Source organism: Seriola lalandi, unplaced genomic scaffold (genome assembly GCF_002814215.2).
Source record: "Seriola lalandi dorsalis isolate HSWRI2012SDOR001 ecotype SW California unplaced genomic scaffold, Sedor1 jcf7180002054417, whole genome shotgun sequence".
Taxonomy (NCBI): Eukaryota; Metazoa; Chordata; class Actinopteri; order Carangiformes; family Carangidae; genus Seriola; species Seriola lalandi.
Window position 1 is genome coordinate 1 of NW_019524970.1, and position 22,716 is coordinate 22,716.

At 37.9% G+C, this 22,716-nt stretch overlaps 2 protein-coding genes across 8 annotated transcripts in view; one reads left to right on the forward strand and one right to left on the reverse strand.

The window, feature by feature from the left end:
• The first annotated feature begins 8,650 nt into the window (after positions 1 to 8,650).
• Positions 8,651 to 14,222, forward strand: LOC111657875 (ATP-sensitive inward rectifier potassium channel 1-like). The gene is made up of 2 exons (XM_023410219.2): positions 8,651 to 8,777; positions 11,055 to 14,222. Exon 2 carries the CDS (start codon positions 11,072 to 11,074, stop codon positions 12,191 to 12,193), a length of 1,122 nt encoding a protein of 373 aa, XP_023265987.1. The 5' UTR covers positions 8,651 to 8,777; positions 11,055 to 11,071; the 3' UTR covers positions 12,194 to 14,222.
• Positions 14,223 to 15,308: 1,086 nt separating this feature from the next.
• Positions 15,309 to 22,716, reverse strand: part of fli1 (Fli-1 proto-oncogene, ETS transcription factor) — a 31,921-nt gene continuing 24,513 nt past the window's right edge. For all 7 annotated transcript variants that reach the window (XM_023410213.2, XM_023410215.2, XM_023410212.2 and 4 more), the window contains 4 exons: positions 19,994 to 20,053; positions 19,465 to 19,524; positions 18,839 to 18,886; positions 15,309 to 18,654 (listed from right to left, as the gene is read on the reverse strand). In XM_023410213.2, coding sequence (XP_023265981.1) covers positions 18,125 to 18,654; positions 18,839 to 18,886; positions 19,465 to 19,524; positions 19,994 to 20,053 — 698 coding nt within the window. In that variant the 3' untranslated portion in view covers positions 15,309 to 18,124. The remainder of the gene's footprint in view (positions 18,655 to 18,838; positions 18,887 to 19,464; positions 19,525 to 19,993; positions 20,054 to 22,716) is intronic.

Here is a 22,716-nt window from a genome sequence, read left to right on the forward strand (position 1 = left end):
TCAAATGAAATTGTATTGGAAGGCATAAAAATGACAAAAAACGTCATTGTATACTATGTCATAAAAATGTCATAAAACGTCATAGTATAGTATGGCATAAAATGTCAAAAAAACATCATAGTATATTAGGGCATAATTATTCATAAACACATCATAGTATGGTAAGGCATCAAATGAAATTTTATTGGAAGGCATAAAATGACAAAAAACATCATGGTATAGTATGGCATTAAAGGTCATAAAAGCATCATAGTATATTAAGGCATAATAATTCATAAAAACGTCATAGTATGGTAAGGCATCAAATGAAATTGTATTGGAAGGCATAAAAATGACAAAAAACGACATGGTATAGTATGTCATAAAAATGACAAAAAACGTCATAGTATACTATGGCATAAAACCTCAAAAAAACATCATAGTATATTAAGGCATAAAAGGTCATAAAAACGTCATAGTATGGTAAAGCATCAAATTAAATTGTATTGGAAGGCATAAAAATGTCATAAAACGTCATAGTATAGTATGGCATAAAATGTCAAAAAAACATCATAGTATATTAGGGCATAATCATTCATAAACACGTCATAGTATGGTAAGGCATCAAATGAAATTGTATTGGAAGGCACAAAATGTGATAAAAAGTCATAGTATAGTATGGCATAAAATGTCAAAAAAACATCATAGTATATTAAAGCATAAAAGGTCATACAAACATCATACTATTGTAAGGCATCAAACGAAATTGTATTGGAAGGCATAAAATGACAATAAACATCATGGTATAGTATGGCATTAAAGGTCATAAAAACGTCATAGTATGGTAAGGCATTAAATTAAATTGTATTGGAAGGCATAAAAATGACAAAAAACGTCATAGTATGGTAAGGCATTAAATGAAATTGTATTGGAAGGCATAAAAATGACAAAAAACGACATGATATAGTATGTCATAAAAATGACAAAAAACGTCATAGTATACTATGGCATAAAACGTCAAAAAAACATCATAGTATATTAAGGCATAAAAGGTCATAAAAACGTCATAGTATGGTAAGGCATCAAATGAAATTGTATTGGAAAGCATAAAAATGACAAAAAACGTCATTGTATACTATGTCATAAAAATGTCATAAAACGTCATAGTATAGTATGGCATAAAATGTCAAAAAAACATCATAGTATATTAAGGCATAATTATTCATAAAAACGTCATAGTATGGTAAGGCATTAAATGAAATTGTATTGGAAGGCATAAAAATGACATAAAACGTCATGGTATAGTATGTCATAAAAATGACAAAAAACGTCATAGTATACTATGGCATAAAACGTCAAAAAAACATCATAGTATATTAAGGCATAAAAGGTCATAAAAACGTCATAGTATGGTAAAGCATCAAATGAAATTGTATTGGAAGGCATAAAAATGACAAAAAACGTCATTGTATACTATGTCATAAAAATGACAAAAAACGTCATAGTATAGTATGGCATAAAATGTCAAAAAAACATCATAGTATATTAAGGCATAAAAGGTCATAAAAACGTCATAGTATGGTAAAGCATCAAATGAAATTGTATTGGAAGACATAAAAATGACAAAAAACGTCATGGTATAGTATGTCATAAAAATGACAAAAAACGTCATAGTATACTATGGCATAAAACGTCAAAAAAACATCATAGTATATTAAGGCATAAAAGGTCATAAAAACATCATAGTATATTAAGGCATAATATTCATAAACACGTCATAGTATGGTAAGGCATCAAATGAAATTGTATAGTATGTCATAAAAATGACAAAAAACGTCATGGTATAGTATGGCATTAAAGGTCATAAAAACATCATAGTATATTAAGGCATAATAATTCATAAAAACGTCATAGTATGGTAAGGCATCAAATGAAATTGTATTGGAAGGCATAAAAATGACAAAAAACGTCATGGTATAGTATGTCATAAAAATCATAAAAACATCATTGTATATTAAGGCATAATAATTCATAAAAACGTCATAGTATGGTAAGGCATCAAATGAAATTGTATTGGAAGGCATAAAAATGACAAAAAACGTCATTGTATACTATGTCATAAAAATGTCATAAAACGTCATAGTATATTAAGGCATAATAATTCATAAAAACGTCATAGTATGGTAAGGCATCAAATGAAATTGTATAGTATGTCATAAAAATGACAAAAAACGACATGGTATAGTATGTCATAAAAATAACAAAAAACGTCATAGTATAGTATGGCATAAAACGCCAAAAAAACATCAGAGTATATTAAGGCATAAAAGGTCATACAAACATCATAGTATTGTAAGGAATCAAACGAAATTGTATTGGAAGGCATAAAAATGACAAAAAAGGTCATAGTATACTATGGCATAAAACATAAAAAAAAAATCATAGTATATTAAGGCATAATAATTCATAAAAACGTCATAGTATGGTAAGGAATAAAACAATATAGTACAGTAAGGCATAAAAATGCCAAAAAACATCCTAGTATATTAAAGCATAAAAGGTCATACAAACATCATAGTATTGTAAGGCATCAAACGAAATTGTATTGGACGGCATAAAATGACAAAAAACGTAATTGGAATATTATGTTATAAAAACGCCAAAAAACGTCATAATATATTAAGGCATAAAAAGTCATAAAAAAATCATAGTATGGTAAGGCATCAAATGAAATTGTATCGGAAGGCATATAAATGAAAAAAAAGTCATAGTATAGTATGGCATAAACTGTCAAAAAAACATCATAGTATGGTAAGGCATCAATTGACATTGTATTGGAAGGCACAAAAATGCCAAAAAACTTCATAGTATAGTATGCCATAAAAATGTCAAAAAACATCATAGTATATTTAGGCATAAAAGGTCATACAAACGTCATAGTATTGTACGGCATCAAACGAAATTGTATTGGAAGGCATAAAAATGACAAAAAGCGTCATGGCATAGTTTGTCATAAAAAGGTCAAAAAACGTCATAGTATACTATGGCATAAAATGTCAAAAAACATCATTGTATATTAAGGCATAAAAGGTCATAAAAACGTCATAGTATGGTAAAGCATCAAATGAAATTGTATTGGAAGCCATAAAAATGACAAAAGACATCACAGTATAGTAGGGCATAAAAATGTCAAAAAACATCATATTAATGTATGGCATCAAATAAAAAAAAAAACCATAATATATTAAGGCATAAAAGGTAATACAAACATCATAGTATACTATGGCATAAAATGTCATAAAAACATAGTATATTAAGGCATAATTATTCATAAAAACGTCATAGTATGTTAAGGCATCAAATGAAATTGTATTGGAAGGCATAAAAATGACAAAAAACGTCATGGTATAGTATGTCATAAAAATGACAAAAAACGTCATTGTATACTATGGCATAAAATGTCAAAAAAACATCACAGTATATTAAGGCATAAAAGGTCATAAAAACGTCATAGTATGGTAAGCAATACAACGGCATTTTATACTTAGACCTAGAAATGCCAAAACCAACATCATAGTATAGTATGGCATGAAACGTCAACAAAACATCATAGTATATTGAGGCTTAAAATGTCAAAAAAATGTGATAGTATGTTATGGAATGGTAATAGTATAGTAAGGCATAAAAAGTCCTAGTATAGTAAGGCATAAAAAGTCATAGTATAGTAAGGCATAAAAAGTCATAAAAACATAATACTATAGTAAGGCATCAAAAGTCAATGTATAGTAAGGGATAAAAAGTCATAAAGACGTCACAGTATAGTAAGGCATAAAAAGTGATAAAAAAAACCACATACTATAGTAAGCTATAAAAAGTCATAGTATAGTAAGGCATAAAAAGTCATAAAAACGACATAGTATAGCAAGGCATAAAAAGTTATAGTACAGTAAGGCATAAAAAGTCATAAAAACGTCATTGTATAGTAACGCAAAAATAAAAACGAAAAAAAACATCATAGTATAGTTAGGTAGAAAACACAGAAAAAACATTAAAGTATAGTAAGGCTTCTGATTATTATAGTATAGCAATGCAAAAAAACAAAATTCATAATAAAGCATTGCACTCACAAATTAAAGGTTCTAACATGGATTAGAACCCTGAACCATCTGTTTGTGAGGGGAGAGCTTTAACCATTGTACTATCATGCCTTTATTTTAAACAAGCCTTATTTTAGAAAAGCATAGAAATGTAAGATGATAGTAAGGCATAAGAAACAGCAAAAAACATCATGGTATTGTAAGGCAAAAAAACGTGATATAATAGTGAGGCAGCTAACATGGTTAAATAACATCAGTTGTATTTTTTTCTGGTGACGTTAGGTACAACTGTGATATCCTCAAATGACATGAACCTTCAGATAGCCAGCCGCCCTTTCAGTCATTCAATGTTTGCATGCGTAAATCAATGTTTTGGAGACATAGCCTCTTGAAGGGCACATTCTAATATGACTTCACTCCAAAATAGTGTGAACGAGTTCACTTAAATATTTGTAGAGACAGTTCAGTCCTCTCAAAATATTGGTAGGGACATGTCCCTACGGTCTATATGCAAACTTACACTGTTGGTGGAAAATCACCGTAAACCTTTCGGCCAGGCTTCTCTCATCTTTGACCTCATTCAGCCTCAACAGCAAAGGTCCTCATCTACAGGCTCCTATTGATATGCACATTGCACCCAAAGGCATCAATACTGGATGCACAGATCCTGAGGCCATTGCAGTCACAACAGCTTGCTTTTTCTGCATGCCTACATGTCTGAGTCTTCCAGACTAGATGGTCTTGTGCAAACGTATGCTGGCAATTAGGCAGCAAAGTGCAGAGATGTCTTCTGGAAAAAAGGTTTTGCAGCTTATGTTTGTGTTATCACAAGAGGCAAATGCTTCACAAGCACATTGCACAGCTTGGGATTGCGATGCTTGGCATTTAGCACTTTGCCATTTTTACTCTGAGAAAGATTGATATAGAATATGAATGCTCACTGACATGATGACCCAGCAAAATGGCTGCCATCAGCGTACAGCCCCCTCACCCCTTGTTTCCATTCACACAAACACACACACCCAGACAATCACCATGCTCATGCAAAGTATAGACATACAGTTTTCACTTCCATCCAAGCAATTCATAGCATATGAAGCCATGTGGTGAATGCTATAACTATGTGATTGTTTCCATGTCTGAATCACTCAACAAAAGCGTCATTTCTATTCACACCAAAATTTATTAAAATGTTTTAGCTCAATGCTCTTGGCAACATTTCATAATTATTCAATCAGATTTTTTCTGTTATGAAACAGCCAGATGTGGTTTGCAACTGAGCAGGATTTTTAAAGATTAAAAAAAAAAGAAAAAAAATATGTTACCATATGAATTGGCATGGAAGGGGCAGCATATGCAATGGGTTACTTGAAACCTAAAAAAACAAGAAAGGCCAAATCGAACCCTTAAAATTGATGTCTATAACCATCAACCTCTTACTGAATAACTACTGTGCAACTGTGGGTCAAGCAAAGGGAACCACAAAGGGGCTAAAGTGAGGCAGGATATGAACCTTAAAGGGCCATGACAACTTGTTGACTGTTTAACAGCTTCAAAGCCTCTTCAGCCTCATGACCTCAGTCAGGAGTTAACAGACTTAAAAAGAGAGCTCTGGTCTTGATTTCACTGCCTATGAAGTGCTGTCATTTCAAATCATCAATTTACTCCTAATGAAAACAAAAGTAAGAGTGGCTTTCCCTATTCAGTTACTTTGGAGTTCTGGAACCCACAGTATAATCCAGTATTGTTATCAGGAAATTCTTCAGATGTTCAGTGGAATCACTATTACTTGTAGACACTGGAACACTATTCAAAGTTTATGCAGGATGTCCGTGACTTTTGAACCCACTCTTTCTGATCTGCAAAGAATTTCTTATGTATTTGTGGATGTTATTCAAAATGTCTTTCCAGTCAAGTTTTTTTTTGTGAAAGGTGTCTCCCATCATGATAAACCCACAAAGAAAATCACCCAACTCTACAGTTTCTCAGTTCCTGATTGTAAGGCATTGTTAATTTTCTGGCCTGCCTTTTGTTGACCCCTAAAAGGCCCAAGACTCAATTTCATTATTTACAGGTTTTAACTGTGTAAATAAATAAAATACAGTAGTTACAGTATGTATAATAGCAAAACTTATTATTTTAAACAAAATCATTTGCTGAACGGTAAACAGGAATTTCATCACAGTGACAGTGCTATCTATTGATTAAGACATGCAAACACAGTATTTAATCATGCAAAAAGCATGAGCAGCAACATGCAGGAACACATTTCCAATTTTATCTCATTTATCCCTTTGTTACACCACTTATCACCTTACAAATAGTGAAGGTTAGCAGGTCACTGACTGCTGCCAACCTCTTGGCCCTGAAGTTGATTGACAGAAACTGATATAGAAACCGACATTATTCATTTGAGTGCTCCCATTGACGTGGAGAGAAACTGCCATTGTTCACTATCACCACAAGACATCAAAGGCACTTAAGCGTTGAAACATGTATTTCTATTCAATGAAGGCTTGTAGCTACAATGTTGTGTTTGTGTACTAATCAGCTTATCGTAAGTACAATGTAAACACAAACATCTGTTTACCACCATGTGTGCCTGTCACCAGAGGTTGCAGCAGTGAACAGAAATAGGTCTCACTAATGTACAGTATTCAATAGCTTCACATTTGGATTGTTCCTATAACTGCATCAGTCTGTAATCTATACTGTAGATTTACACACTGGTGCAGTATGTGATCTCCCCTAATGATGTTTTTACCCTCCCATTAAATTAAGACTTTGATTATTTCACTCAATCAACCTCTTAGATTCTGATTAATAATTCAATTTATAATAAAATATTTTTAAAATCGACTAAATTTGCTGATAGATGATATATTGCATACACTTTCACATCCACAAACTACAATTGCATCCCTGTTAATTACACTGTTTTAGAACATTTTATGCTGTCATAAGATTTTTACTTTCCTTATTAATTGCACATCATTATAAAGTCAACAAGTCAACAAGGTCACTAAATTTAAGTTGCGTGAATTTGATGAAAACAGCTCTTGAGAGGTTCTTAATGATCAGTTCTGTTGATAATTGTGATCGTTCTCGATATTGGAAACAGCATCACCCTATCTGGGGACTTATCTGTTGTTGTTTGTTGTCATTATCATTCAGTGGCAGTAACTTTCTCAGATTGCATCATCAATCAAATGTTGCCTCCACCAATCTTAAGTTGTTAAACCAGCCCAACAGTCGGTGCAGGTATGTCCTCTGGTGGCTACTTGCGAGCCTTTTGTCTCATATGAAAGGGATAAAAACGAGGGAGCCGATTAAACAAACAGTCAAATCACCCCCTGAATAAAAAAACCCTTAAATGCTAAAGGCTTGTCATCTTTTTTACAATAGCAGGGATTTAGAAACTAATCTTGTTGTGTGTCAACAGTAATGCATTGTGTCTGTTAATAGAGTACACATTCTGCAGCTTGCAAGGTAATACTGCAGCCTTTTGTACCACTTTTGCTGGGAACAATAGACTTGAAAAATGACTCCCATTGCAATTCACAACTTTTCTCCTGAACCTTCTCTGAACAACTTCGGCTCATGAAGTGATTTGGTTCCTGGCCGACCCTGGAGAACTTTTCTATTTGGATCTTAGCCACTCCTTTCCTAATCTCAGCAACCTCTGTTGTCTCACTCCATCATCTGTTTATGTCCTTTTGGTCCCCATATTTCATCACAACACAGCTCTTTAGTTGTTCTGAAGAGGGGACAATGGTTGTTGCTCAGAGCAAGACAACTGCACTGTGCTGAGCTGTGAAGTGCTGATGTTTGCTCTACAGTGACAACACTATGCCTGGGATGTGTTCAACATATTTTTTATCATGACACTTTTTAGAAAAGTTGAGGAATATATGAGTGAAATTCTATTATCTATCATGAACACATACTCTAGAGACAACATTATCATTATAACATATTAACATCAGGTAACAAAAAGCACCTTCTAGATGATTCTAATCATCCTAGCTGCTCACATCTTCAGACATTCACTTTCCAAATTCTGGCATCAACTGGAAAAAAAAGGAATTCCTCAAAACAGTAGCAATACATTGTGTGTGTAAGTGTGTGTCCACAGTAAATAATGCCTCACAAACTGTTTGTCATTGAAATGTAGAGAACCCGAACCATATGGCGATACAGTACACATAGGTTTTGCATTAGTGTTGTCAACATTCACTTAACTAACTGTTCCAAAATGACTGAAATTTGAAAAGGCTTCAATTCAAAAATCAAAAACTTGAAACAACTGACTATAAATCCACAGCAGCACCCAGTCTGTGGTGGACTGGGAGTAATAGAGGTCAGCGTGGCCCTCGGTGCCAGCCAGGCATCTAAGGAGTAAACACAAGATGTTAGAGCCGAGGGAAAGGTGTGCATGTGTGTGTGTGCGCGTGTGTTGGAAGGCGGAGGGGTACTTGATGTCTCTGTGGGCGTAAACATCACCTGGCTGATTCCAGCACAGCAGGACAGGACAGTATAAATGCACACAGGTATTGGTGAACAAGCATAACAGGAGGACACACCTAAACTCTCTCAATCAGTTGTGAACAAGAAAGGCACAGGAGAGACGGCTCAGCTGGAGATTGCCATTCATCAACCTTTTGCATGTGCATCAAACAACTTTGACTTCTTATCACAAAGGTGAGTTTGGATTGAAGGGCGTTCACTTCACTTTTATCTGTATATTTTTGCAAGAATGTGGTGAGAACTGTCTCTCAGTGTGAGTGCTTGAGATACAGTTGATTCAATGGAAATAGGATTGTTACTGTGACTTTTTACAAAAAATAAAGAATAGAAATAAAAAATGGAATGGGGCTGCTAATAAACGGATTGGTTCAATTTCCTCAGATAAAGCTGGCTTACACCTCATTAACAAGAGAAAGCATTTGCCACAAAAAAGGCGCTCATTAGAGACTTATTCCAGTAATCTCCCTTTTAAATCAAAAGTACTGCTAAATCCCTGCTCTGGCTGGAATCATGTAACAGTCACAGCACTTTAATAATGCAAATAGTGAAAGTTTCCATTGATTCTCATATAGAATAAGTGCCATATATTTGCAGCATTATAATGACTTAAAGGGAAAGAAGTTTTAATAACAGTAATATGAACCGTAACGGCAATTATTGCAACAGAAGCAACACTGTTCCTTAACTATATACTAGCCCACATTTTAGTTGTTTCCACTATAATTGATTAAAAAAGAAAAGAAAAAAAAGTTATTTGTCAAAAATTTAGTTAAAATTTAGTTCACTTAATTCACAAATGTAAATCTGGTACCAGTAAGGAAAGAGCAGGCTCAAAGCTTTAAACCCAAAACACCGTTATTGTATACATTCAAAGGGCCTGTGTAATTACATTGGAAACCAAAGGAAAAATACAATGAAAAAAAGTCTATCATTCTAGCATAATATACAGCGATTGTTAGCCTTTAATTGATTTATTACATTTAAACTGTTTTAACTCTGGTCAACCTTAATGTTCAAATGCTTTGACTCTGAGCCATGATAGTGAACGCACTAAAGCTGTGTGGGTGCTCTTCAGGAGTTCTTCACAGTGGTCATTTCCACTTGTAACAACTGTAACAACTGCTTTTTTCTAATGCAAAAACAATAATTTAGAGCAAGTTGCAGTGAGACGTACAATTAAAAGACCTACATACCTGAAATTATTTCAGCACATATCTTGTTACAGTATGAAAACATGCTGATGTAATGATTAGGTGTGGATGGACTAGGTTCACTTCCAAAAGGATTAAAGTTCGCAGGCGAGCTGCAGAGTGGGATTATCAGATTTCTTTTGGATGTGAGCTTTGAGGGCGGAAAACAAAAACATAAACTCGCTGCACTGATCGTTTTGTACTATTTCACACTCACTAACAAGCACGCCATGATCCAAATGGGTAGTTTGCATGACTTGGCAGGAACAGAGGCCATACTTATTTGGAAACCTCTGTGCAGCCAATACTGCCAGTTAACCATCCATCAAGCACCAGACTTACGAGAAGTCAGAGCTTGAATAAAGTCAAAGATTGTTATGTCTGCGAGCAGCTGGCCCTCTGGCAGGGGTTGCCCAAATTATTTTAATGCCACGTTTATTTTTGCTGCGCTGAAACCCTGCAAACAAAGATGATGCTTGTTTTGAGACACTTGCACGGGACTGAATTTCCCAAATCATTTGGTTTATTTGCAGCACTTATGTGTTCTGCTTCAGTGGAAACTTTTGTGTCTCATTATAACTTCAGGTCTTTACAGCAGTGCTGCATCCACTCAGGATTATGGCATTTCAGTGAGGATTAAAATTGCAGTGGGACAGAGCAGCTTGGAACATATGAGACTGTACATGTAGAGTGAGACTCAGTCACCATGGGAAGAGGAGTAAAGAACTTCCAGAAGGAAAACAAGGAAGATACTTGCAGTGTACAGAAGTAGGACTGGTGCTCACTATATATAAAACCATAAAAATGCAGTCATGTAATAGCTTTCATGTCAGTTTCAGAGCCATTTTTTGCTTTCTATAGGTGCTAAATATTGCTGCATATGAAATATATCATATATGTGCTTGCCCTCCCCTTTTTTTTTTAAATCTCCCTTTCAGAACTGAACAGGCAGCATCATTGTGACATTTTACTGTTTGATTGTAGTGAATTACAGCATTTAAGGAGGACTGACAGTCTGAGAGGGCCTGTCACTTCCTGACTGGTTAAATGATAGAGACGCAATCAACTATATTTGTTTTTTGAATTTTTTAGCTCTATTTTTTTTTGTCTTAATCAGGGTCACTATAGCGCGGTGGGTCCCCAAGTCAGCTACAGATACAGTCACAAACAGATTGTTATTGCTTAGTGTGAAGTTTGCATTAATTTCATTGTATATCTTTCTCACTGCCTCTATATTTTTTCCTGTTTTATTGTCTTGTAGGTCGTGGGCTCGTGGAAATGATTGGATCCTTTAACAAACGTATCCAGGACAGTCTGGCAGAGCGAAGAAGCCGCAGGACCAGATTAGTGACCAAAGATGGTCGCTGCAACATTGAATATGGAAATGTCAAGTACAGCAACCACTTTGCCTTCCTGGCTGATTTCTGGACAACTTTTGTGGAGATCCGGTGGCGCTTTGTTCTCTTCTTTTTCATCGCCTCGTTCACCCTCAGCTGGTTCATTTTTGGCCTGCTATGGTACTGGATTGCACGCAGTAATGGAGACCTGACATGGCAAAACCCACCAGTAGACCACACTCCATGTATCGATAATGTTGTAGGACTCACCACGGCGTTCCTCTACTCCCTTGAAACCCAGACAACTATTGGGTATGGTGGGCGAGCACTCACCCCTTTCTGCCCAGGTGCTGTGGCCCTCATCATCATTCAGTCCCTCCTTGGAGCCATTATCAACTGTTTCATGTGTGGAATCATCCTGTCCAAAATCTCTTTGCCCAAAAAGAGGGCAAAGACCATCACATTTAGTGACATGGCTGTAATCAGCCCCAAAAACGGTTCGCTCTCCCTGTCAATCAGAGTGGCCAACCTGCGAAAGACCCTGATGATAGGAAGCCAGATCTACGGCAAGCTGCTAAGAACGACAATCACTCCAGACGGGGAGACGATCATCATGGACCAGGTGAACATTGACTTCATGGTGGACGCTGGGAAGGACAACCTCTTCTTCATATGTCCTCTCACACTCTACCACATCATCGACAAGAGCAGCCCCTTTTTCGAGATGGCAGTGGACACGCTCCACAAGCAAGAGTTTGAGCTGGTCGTCTTCCTGGATGGCACAGCAGAGTCCACCAGCTCCTCCTGCCAAGTGCGGACCTCGTTTATTCCTCAGGAAATCATGTGGGGCTACAACTTCTTGCCCATCATCTCCAGAAGCAAGGAGGGCAAGTACAGAGTAGATTTCTCCAACTTCTCCAAGGTGGTGCCCGTAGCTACAGCACATTGCGCCTACTGTTTCCACAACATCAAGGGTCATCATCACCACTCCAAAGATGGAAATGACAACCAGGGCTTTGAGGTGATTGATATCAATGAATCCCCGAATGTTACCAAGATGTGAGACGTGTGGAGACATGTGGAGACAATGACTAGCAACAAACTTTAGAAACTGAGGCTGGTCGAGGCATGTATGTCTCAAAGACAAACTCCCAAAGACTCCAAAGGACAAACAGGGTTTGTCCTTCAGGCAGGTGGGGTGACCTAATGGCAGACAGTGCATTGTGCAGCATTTAAATATGAAGTAAAGCAAACCTACTTATTTGTTATTCTTTTGTGTTTAACAGAGATAAGAAAGCTGTCTGTTGGCTAGGACAATTATTGTGAAGTATTTGTATGTAAAACCACCCCTGCCACTGTCTACTTGATTGACTGACCAAAAACCTGTTTTCAAAAGGGAGGCCAGGTCATGCAAGATGGTGAAGCTACAATTCAAAAACAGGCAAAAAAAACCCCAAAAATCAGTTTGAATATACCTTCAGCCTTGCACATCAGGTTTACTGAGTATGGAGAGGCAAAAAAAAAAAAAATTGTCCCGTACATAAATCTTGCAATTACTTGAAGGACCAGTGATTGGGGGGCATGCTATTGTCATGGATGATAAAAAGACAAAGTCGTTGTTCAATAATTCATGCTACTGTAGGCTGTCGTACACAAAGAGACACTCGGACTTGAGTCATTAGAGTGTTTTAACTATTCAGACACAGAGGCACTATAGCAAAGGATTGGGCTCAGGCACCAGTCTTTTTAAACAGTGCGTGACGTAATTGCGGTTTTCTTTTTGAGTGAAGACATTGTGAGAGAACAAAGCAGTAAGGAAACACTTAAAATATGGTTGCATTCAGTGCCGACTATAGCATGAAAATCAAATCTGTTTGTAAAGTCTTTTTTTGTATTTCATCTCAGGGGAAAAATACACTGAAATAAAGGCTATTTTTGCATTTAAAAAAATGTCTGCACTGCATTATTATTATTATTATTTGGTGTCTAACGAAGCTGGAACTTCATAGGAGGACTGTTCTCAAAAAGGTCAGAGCAACATAATGACAGGTGCCAACCCTTATCATGGCTTATCATCTATAAACAAAGTGAAGTTGTGACAGCAAACAGGGGCCTAAACACAACAGAGTGGTAGTGTTTGGAAGGTGAGAGCTGTTGCTTATTGCCCACTATTTTGCCTGCAGATTCTGAACATGAAACCAGAACTCTCCATTTAGAGAAATAACAGCACATACTGTATGCTAGCATGGAGCTTTGACAGGTTTTGTTAAGGCGGACCTCCCACTACGCCCTCTCTAATGAACTGCATATGCTGAGAGTCCTCTGTGTGTGTCTGCACCCGGGGATGTTGCTGTAGCTAATCACACAGCAATAGGCAAAGCCAGGGTAAAAGATTGTGAATATTGACAAATATGTGAAATTACTAAGTAGCATAAAGATGATAAATGCTTCACAGGCATATTTTAATTATAAAGAAACAAGCCCATCTCTGTCTTGATGGCTATTCACTGTGCCTTCTATTTGTGTTTTCATGCTTCTATATGCAAAATAAAAGGACACTTTGCAAGGCTGTAGCTGTCACCTGACACAGACGCCATGTATACACACTGGTTGTTCAATTACCAACACCTATCATTTCAAGCTGTGTTCAAAAAGAGAATTAAATGATGCAACCCACAATTGACTTATTAGCATGTTTGTATGAAGGCAAATACTGAGTAGACCTACCTGTAAAGTGATTTTACACCTTATGCTTATATGTAGCCAATCTGCGTGCATGTGTAGTTAACACTGAATGACATTCAGTCGGGATTTGACATTTACATCAGAACAGAAAGAATTGGAGGTCGCGGTGGTAGATGGGTGTATACATCGCATCATTGTCTGAAGGGATATCATCAAGTGGTAACTGGTAAACTAATTTGATTGGTCAAATAATGGTTGATCTATTGATGATCTCACAAGATAAGAAAGAGCAGGTCTGTAATGGTTAAGTTAAAACTAAAAATCTTATTTTTTTTCTTTCTAGACAGCGCCTCCACATCTGGGTCTTTATTGTGTCACTTTCTACAAATAAAGAAATGTACAATTCCCTTGTTCACAGCTTGTGGCCTTGAATGATCTGTTGATTAAAAATCTGATAGAACTGGAAAGGGTATAAACACAGTTCATCATTATTTTAGCGATGACAAAATGGAACTTCTGATCAACATGACAAAAAGCTGGCATCAAGAAAAGAAAGCCTGTAAAAACGGTGCAGTTTCCTCACCCTTCCTTCCACTGGAAATTATAAATGCTTAAGTTATACTCTCTATTATTCTACTTTATCAGGAACAGCCAGCTAAAACTAACACAGTGTAATGTTTATTCTACCTTCATTAACATATGTTGAGTACAGATTAGAAATATCCACATCACGTATAACACCAGTATGACACCATACATTCAACAGCACCACCAACTACAGCCTCTAAAATGACCATCATATTGAATCCAGGCCTCTTGAAAACAATTTCAAACACACACTAAGCATTATAACCTTCATGGAAGCAGGATTTATTGCATGGCTGTTGTATTATACTGCATTAGGTGCATCTAAAAGACCAGTGAATGAAAATAAAGTAAATTTCTCAAACTTTTCATAGTCCCTTGTCATTGTTAGTTTGTGCAAAAATTTGATTATATTGTAATCAGATATCAAATCTTTCAAGAATGAACAAGCTAAAGATGCCAAAGTATACACTGAAAAGTGGTCATTAAATTCCAGATTGTTTTGTTAGAATGAATACATGCTTTGTTTTGTTTCTTGTTGCAGATACTAACAAAGCGGGCTTGAGATAAGGAGGCAGAAAAGCAGGTTTCTAACCCCCTCTTACCCTCTGCATTTGTAAATACAAGAATACAACTGTTATCATCATACTATATGGAATAATCAAATGCAACACATTATTACTTAAAGGAACAAATATGCTTTGCAAATGTCTGACGAGTTGCAAGAAATGTCATGAATTTGAGGCAAAAGAATTTTCAACACACCTGAGACAAGTATTGTCCTAAATGTGCTAGTCACTATCAAGGTTGTTGTATTGTACTTTTGTAGATCTGATTTCTGAAAATGTGCTGCGACTTTGTTTCTACGACACTCTGCTGAAGCCATAGCCAGGCAATGGAAGATGGTATGAGAGGTAAAAACATTTATTTTGTCACATTTTCCTATACAAAAGCCCTTTTCCAAAAGGTATTCATACATTTCAGGAATTACAATAATAATAATAATACACTGGTTAATTGTAAAATTATACACACATACGCACACACACATACACACACACGCACACACATATCTATATATATATATATATATTTGATATCCAAAATACATTGCATATACGAAGTAGCACAGATCCCTTTTCATTGTCAATGCTTGTGAAACATGGAAGGGTACATTACAATAATTTCTTTATGCTACAAATTATATGTTCCCTTTTTTATTGTTCTTTTAAAGCTATAGATCTTCATGAGAAGCGGGTTGTGGATATTAATACTGTTTTTGCATAAAATACCTGAAATTCTTTAATGCACAGGAAAAGCTACCAATCTGAGGGCAGTCTGGCATAAAAAAAGTGATTCAAAATGGAAACAAACCATCTTAACCACATGTTGCATAATAGAGTAGAGGAATCCCTGGCTATTGGATTATGATTCAAGCAGGCATTTATGGTTTTGGGAATACAAGAAAATATCTTGTGCATTTAAAGGCATTTAAGATGTTACAACCGAATTTCAGAAACAATAACAACAACAAGACAACAAAAATGTTAAAATGCATTGCCCAAATGTACAGATATAAAAACGCTTAAATGCTGAACACACTACTTAGCAGAAATGGACTCAAAAGGTTTGCATTTTTGACCGAGGTCAACTCGTATTAATTCTCTTGACTTTTTTATACTGTGTCACATATGAAAATAACTCTGCATAATTTATACAGTAAGTTGCTTTAATGCCTAGTTGACTGATGCTTATAAAATAATAAAAAATAGGTCTGACAAACGCACAGCGTTTGCGAATCTGAGGATTTCTTTGTTTCATCTCGTCATACTTTATTGGTTTTGTTCTCTGATAAACTACTTAGTCCCAAGTAATTTATTTTCAAGTGTCCATTCTCAGTTACTCTTAAGGAATACTTTTGCTATAAACAGCTTTGAACACCTGAAGATGGATATGTTTTGATATGATACTATTACATGATGATGATGAAATCCTGACTTGAGATTCATGTGCATTTTGCTGGGCTCTAGATCAGTGAGAAACTAACATTCAAACACACATGCTGCTCTCAAACTAGGATCCAGCCCTTGTAAAAAAAAATGCAACTTGACTGTCCACTAACATGACTTACTGCTAAGCCACTTCTCTGTGCTGACCTATACGGTCCTGACTGGCCTACATAGAGGAAGGAGACACCGTGGCAGCCGTTATTGTCAGAGTGCACTTCAAAATCAAAAATTGTCAGATTTCTGGTCAGACATGGAAATTATTAATGTACTTCACAATACATTTGTAAGCTGTAATGCTGTTTCATCTTTAATGAATAGAAATATATGGTATAAAACAGCAGTTAAGGCATGGCACTAACACTTTGATGGTTAGGGTTTTGGGTCTCATTATGGCACATAGTAAACCACCACATAGTAAAAGTAGATGCACTGTAAGGTATAAAAAAAAAACAAACAAAAAAAAAAACAATAACATCCACTTATCAACATTTAGCCTTCAGCTTTGTTATGTAGATAATATCTATATGTTTTAGATTTAGACAGGTGCAGCAATCATGGTCTTATGTTTGAAGGAATTTATTTTCTCCATTAAAAAGTTTTAACAAAAAGAAAACATCTGACAAATTTTGATTTTGCTGCAGGGGTATCCCTTTTTACGTGTTTCACAAACCAGAAGACATTCACATTAATACTGACACGGTCCAGCAACAAAACATCTGGAAATGGCATGGCTGAAAGGCAACAACATGGCAAACATTTACTGTAGTAGCCTAGTGTGTGGCCCCCTGAAAACATCTGACCTGGGTTGAATTATTGTTGCAAATGACTTCAATTACATCTTGACTCGGCTTACCCAGCACAAACGACTCAACTGTACACATCGCCCGTCGTGAACTCCACAACACAACACACAGAAAGCATTTTAAGAAACTGAGTTGACCCAGGTCAGCAAAACATACAGCGCTTCCTTCTGCGGCATTTAACTCTTCTCTAGCCTTCCAGTTTGGAGGATAAATTAAATTGTGAATGGCATATTCCAGTTGCCAAATTTTCATTCAGTGCTGAGAAAAGTCCGTCCCTTTGAGAGCTCTTCCTTATCCAGCGAATTCCAGAAGACTCTCCACACACACATAAAAAGATGCAGATGGACAGACGAGCGGACGAGAATAAGAAACCCCGGACAAGGCTGTTGACAAGCAGAAAAGGCAGATGCTTTAAAGCGTAATGTACATAATGTACTGAGGAGGATGTAGATTGAGACCCATGAATAATAGGCCCATGTCTGGTAAGATAGCAGGGTGAGGAGGCAGACAGACTCGGGTTGTTTCTCCTGTCCTCAGGCTTTGATTTGGGAAGGTTTTGGAAAGGGCACCTGTGGGTGCAGCTTTCAGGAGGAAGGGAAATAAAAAGGCACAGGAAACTCAGACGCACGTCAAAAAACATAAACAAACAGTTGCTAGTCTTGAAAAGGTAAGTAGTATTCCATTTTGGAGCATAGCATCCAGTTGTTTATAAATTCTTACATATAAAAAAAAAAAAGTCCTTCAATTTAATCATCCTTCATTTAGGAGCAAAATTTCTTCAGAGGACAAATGCCTCCATCAATTCAGTCTTCATCGGTTTGGCGTCACTGGGAGTGCAGGTCAGCAATTGTGGACTTTGATGTTGAGAGAGGGGAAGTTTTAGAGGGTGGTGGATGGACAGGAAGGGGTGTTTTAATAGTAACTGCCAAGGTGGGAAGGCACATGGGTGTTAGGGTGGCGGGGAACATTTGGGTTGGGGTAGATGCCTGCAGTGGGCGAGCTCCAGTATGGAGCAGTGGGTCCAAAGAAGTTGGAGGAGGTGACAGGCATGGATGGAGGGTGTGGGGATACAAAGTTGACCTTCTGCTGGTGGGCGTGGTAGGAAGGCACATAGGCTAGGTCCGATGGGTACTTATACATGGAGGACTCGGTGGGGTGCGGCTGCAGCGCCTGAGCAATGCCGTGGAAGTCGAACTTGTAGGCATAGCGCTTGCCGTGCACCTTGGTCATGATATTTTTGTCGTAGTAGTAGCGCAGCGCACGGCTCAGCTTGTCATAGTTCATGTTGGGCTTGCTCTTACGCTCGCCCCAGCGCCGCGCCACCTCATCGGGGTCCGTCATCTTGAACTCGCCGTTGGTGCCCTCCCAAGTGATGCAGCCGGCATTGGCGCTGTCAGACAGGAGCTCCAAGAGGAACTGCCACAGTTGGATCTGACCTGAACCTGATGGTGGACACACAAAAACACCGGTCAGAGAGAGATTCAGCCTCATCCAACAAAGAACGCAACCAAATACATTATTCATTGTCCACAGCTTGATGTCTCATTATCTGTCCAGTGATGTAAGAAACATCTGCCCATTCACAGCAGTCGCGTTGTTAAGACCAGGGTGTGCTCATAATGTTACCTGGGTTGGCTAGGCGACTACTGGTGGGACCAAGAATCTGGTAAGGATCTGTGGACAAAAGCAGAGCTGTGTTGGTCTACACACACTGATTACTCATATGATATAATAGCATGTGGCCTGTACTAATTAGTATGGAAGACTGAAGACAAAATAAACATGTTGCCAAGCAACAGCTGATGCTGATGATTTTATAACAGTTTAAAAATTCCTCTTCTTTACTTTAGCTCGTAACATCGTAGTTCAGGTTGAGTAAACCTAGCTAAATATGCAAAACACGTACAAAATGAGAGTGTGTTATGTGGTCAAGTCTTAATATTAGTGTGTGTGCATTATCATACACTGCACACCCTCTAACTAATGAGCTGACTAGGTAAACCAATTACACATGCTAATAGATGTGTGGTTGAGAGGTAAGGGAAAAAATACCAATAGTAGTGGTAGTAACACGCTCGGTGGTAGACTGTTATTAAATTGCTGGTGAATCACTTGTAAAGAATAGTTTTCCACATGTCTGAGGCTGTGAGGATTTAATCATGTCAAGAAAAGAAATGAAGAAAGGGAATCCGATGGTCATATTAACAAATGAACGACAATTAAATTGATTATAGACAAAGGTACGCTGTTACCTGGCTGAGCTCTGGGCTGCTCAGTGGACTTGGTCACATTTTGAGTAACCACTGGTGAGCCTGCAGAGAGAGAGAGACAGAGAGAGACAATTAGGGAAGGAGAGAGAGAGAGAGATGAAAAGGTTCAGAGAAAACATCGGTGGGGTGGCTGCAGATAACTGACCCACACATCTTGAAGGCAAGACAGCAGAGGTCCAAAGTAAATAAGGCAGTAACTGGTGGCTGGACTGACTTCTTTTGACTGTTTGTTCATGTTCTGACAACAGAGGCTGTAATCGGTCAGGGGTCTGTCCCACACGTCTAGACTCCCTCTGTGGATGTTGGAACGCCACTAGTGTGATGATGACTTAGGTTAAACAGTATTTGTAGATAATCTGGATGTTGTAACCTGCACAATCTACCAAATGACTCAATAAGCACCTCAGGTGAAATGTAGAGTCATGCCCTCTCAGCCAACCATACTTACTCTACCAGTATTATGCAGTCAAACATAATACATTAAGGTCTTTAATGATTTCTGTGTCCTCACCTTTGCCGCTGTGCATGTTGTTTGACCATCCTGTCCGCCGTACAGCATCATATGAAGGGTCTAAGGAAGACAGAGGAAATGGAGGGGTTTGAGTATATTTTAAAAATGTTTCCCAGTTTCTCTCCAAAGAGGGTGAGAAATGTGCACAACTCATGAAAGATCAGTGGATGTACTTCAGTGCTATAGAAATATGCAGCTGTCTGACCAAATTCCTATGTATTTAGTCATTTTGCAATCTCAAAATTTGCCCGTGTGTGTGTGTATGTGACTACTGATAAGTATCTCATCTCACTGTGTGCTAGCCACTCTCAGGAATGCAACTGTCACAGAATAAAAGCAGGGGAGACCAGCGCCAAATAGCATCAATAAATCTATCAAAACATGGTTCAAGATGCTCTTCACAGGATATCTGGACATGCTAATGTGGTTTTGTTTGGAACGCTGCGGTGGATAAAATGTAGATGGCACAATCTTTGACAGACAGTACAGTTGGTTGAGCAGGTTGCAACACTCTGACCACAAATAAAGGGTCTGATGCAAATTAACGTACAACAGAGACACACACACACACACGCACACACACACACACACACACACACACACACACACGCACACACAGACAATAAATGCACCTGATATTCACCCTCATCCCATCTCCCCACACAATCTAATTTCTCTGAAACCTTGACAAGCAGCCAAACTGGCGCAGTTTGCACGAGTTCTCCGTGCGGTGCGTCTGCGCTTCAAACCTGCGAAGCTGAGTGAGTGTGAAGGTGGACGGCTTCCAGTACCAATCAATCCCTCTGACACAAGCAGATAGAAAACAGAGGGTGTAACGTTCCCCTTGGCAGTGTCTCAAAAAACACCCCAGTGTAGTCACAGTGCACCTGGACAGCCACCCTTGATGGTTAGTATCATTGTGTGCTAGAACAGTTCAAACAGTTGCCAGCGTGCGGGGGAAACATGATGCATACTGTGGCCAGATATGTGTTGTGTGCAACGCGCTACTCACACTCTTATCACAATCTGTACATCCTTTTGTCAGCAGTGCTTCTCCCAGAGGGCAACAGATAGAGACAGTGTTACGGTGATGACAGAGGTTGTTTCTGGGATCGGCAAGCTGTTAGAAGGTCAAGAGGCAATCCCATTTCCCATCAGCGTAGGCTGCGTTTTTGAGAAGCAGGCTTACTGACAATCAACGTTGGCAGTGTCTTCTTCTCTTAACAGAGAAGCAGAATGAGCAGGAGCTGATCTTGCACTGCAAATTCTTTTCTGACTTAACTAGCCAGTGTAAATTGTGCATGAATATGGCATGGCATGATAAAGAAGGTGAGATCTTCATCAGTACCCATACATAGATAATGCAGCAAAGTGTTTTTACACCACATGCATGATTAATTATCAAACAGAAAAGGTGTGATCATTAGAATGATATGTTTTCACATTTCAGACAGGAGTGAGTGCGCTGATGCCAGACTCTAAATGCACTCTTCTTTGTGTGTATTTGTGTGTGTAGGTGTTTGTTTTCCCAGACATGAATATTTATTAGTTTTCAAGTTATTCTCTTTTGTGTTTCATCCGGTGCATTTAAATAATTCACATGCTGATGAGCTGTCTATCACTGCACTGTAATATAATTCCACATATTTGTCTAAAAACTTTATAGATCTTCGTCATGTTTACATGGACAGGTCCATTGATTTCACATGCGAGACACTTGTCAAACAATGCATGTTTTTTGTAAATGTAGAAAGCTCAGTTGTGCCTGAAACAAATGAAGGTGGCCATCTTCATGACAACAATACACTTGGAGTTTGTGTGCCTTCTTGACCTGCAAGACCTCACACAGCCACACCAGAGAAACATCCAGTAACAACACATTTATGATTTGCAGCCGCTGCATGCCCGGCCATTTCTACACACTGTACAACACTGCCCTCCTGTGGATCAGACCATACTGACAGCCTGCTTTCCCTGAAATAAACAACAAATAATAAGGTACTCTGAATCAGCACAATTGAACTTTAGATTCTAATCTCACTGCAACCATGAAAACAAAGTTTTCCTGGTAACCTACCACACAAGTGTTTTATTGTTTTACTCATTTCATAATCCACCACTGAAAATGTAAAAACACTTCAAATCAAATTACGTGTGTCTTGTGCTACTTTCAAAGGATGTTTTGTTGCCTTGTTTTCACTCTTCACGAGCAGAATATCCTTCATTGGGGAAAGTTCCTGCTGCTCGGGGGCCTCTTGATCTCCTCACTAATTTCTAACTTTTCAACTTTTAACCCCTGAAATTTCAGTCAAGGGGTGTGTTCCTGTCTGCAGACAACAGGAGGAGATCTGGTCTCTGTGACTGGGAAGAGGGCAGCGGAGAGAAATGTAAGACAGTGCAAGAGACGGTGCAAAAAACATATGGATAAAGTGAAATGAAGGAAATGAACTATGCAACAAAGCATGAAAAAATGAATATATTAGAGTATGATCAAACAGATGAAAGAAAGGCGAGTGTAACGGAGAGAAAGACAAAAAGAAGGAGAAAAAGGACAAATAACAAGTGGGCTGCCGTGGCTCAGCGGGGCTGTCAGGTTCAATCTGGTGTGGGCCGGCAGGATAGCCAAGGAGCAGTGACTGGGGGAGAGTCCTGGGAGACTTGCGTTTCCTGCCTGCCTCGCCTGCAGACAACCTCTCTTTGTTTTACTGGCCCTTTTTTCCCCT

Coding starts and splice junctions, on each gene's coding strand:
- LOC111657875 (XM_023410219.2), top strand. CDS start 11,072: ATGATTGGATCCTTTAACAAACGTATCCAGGACAGTCTGGCAGAGCGA.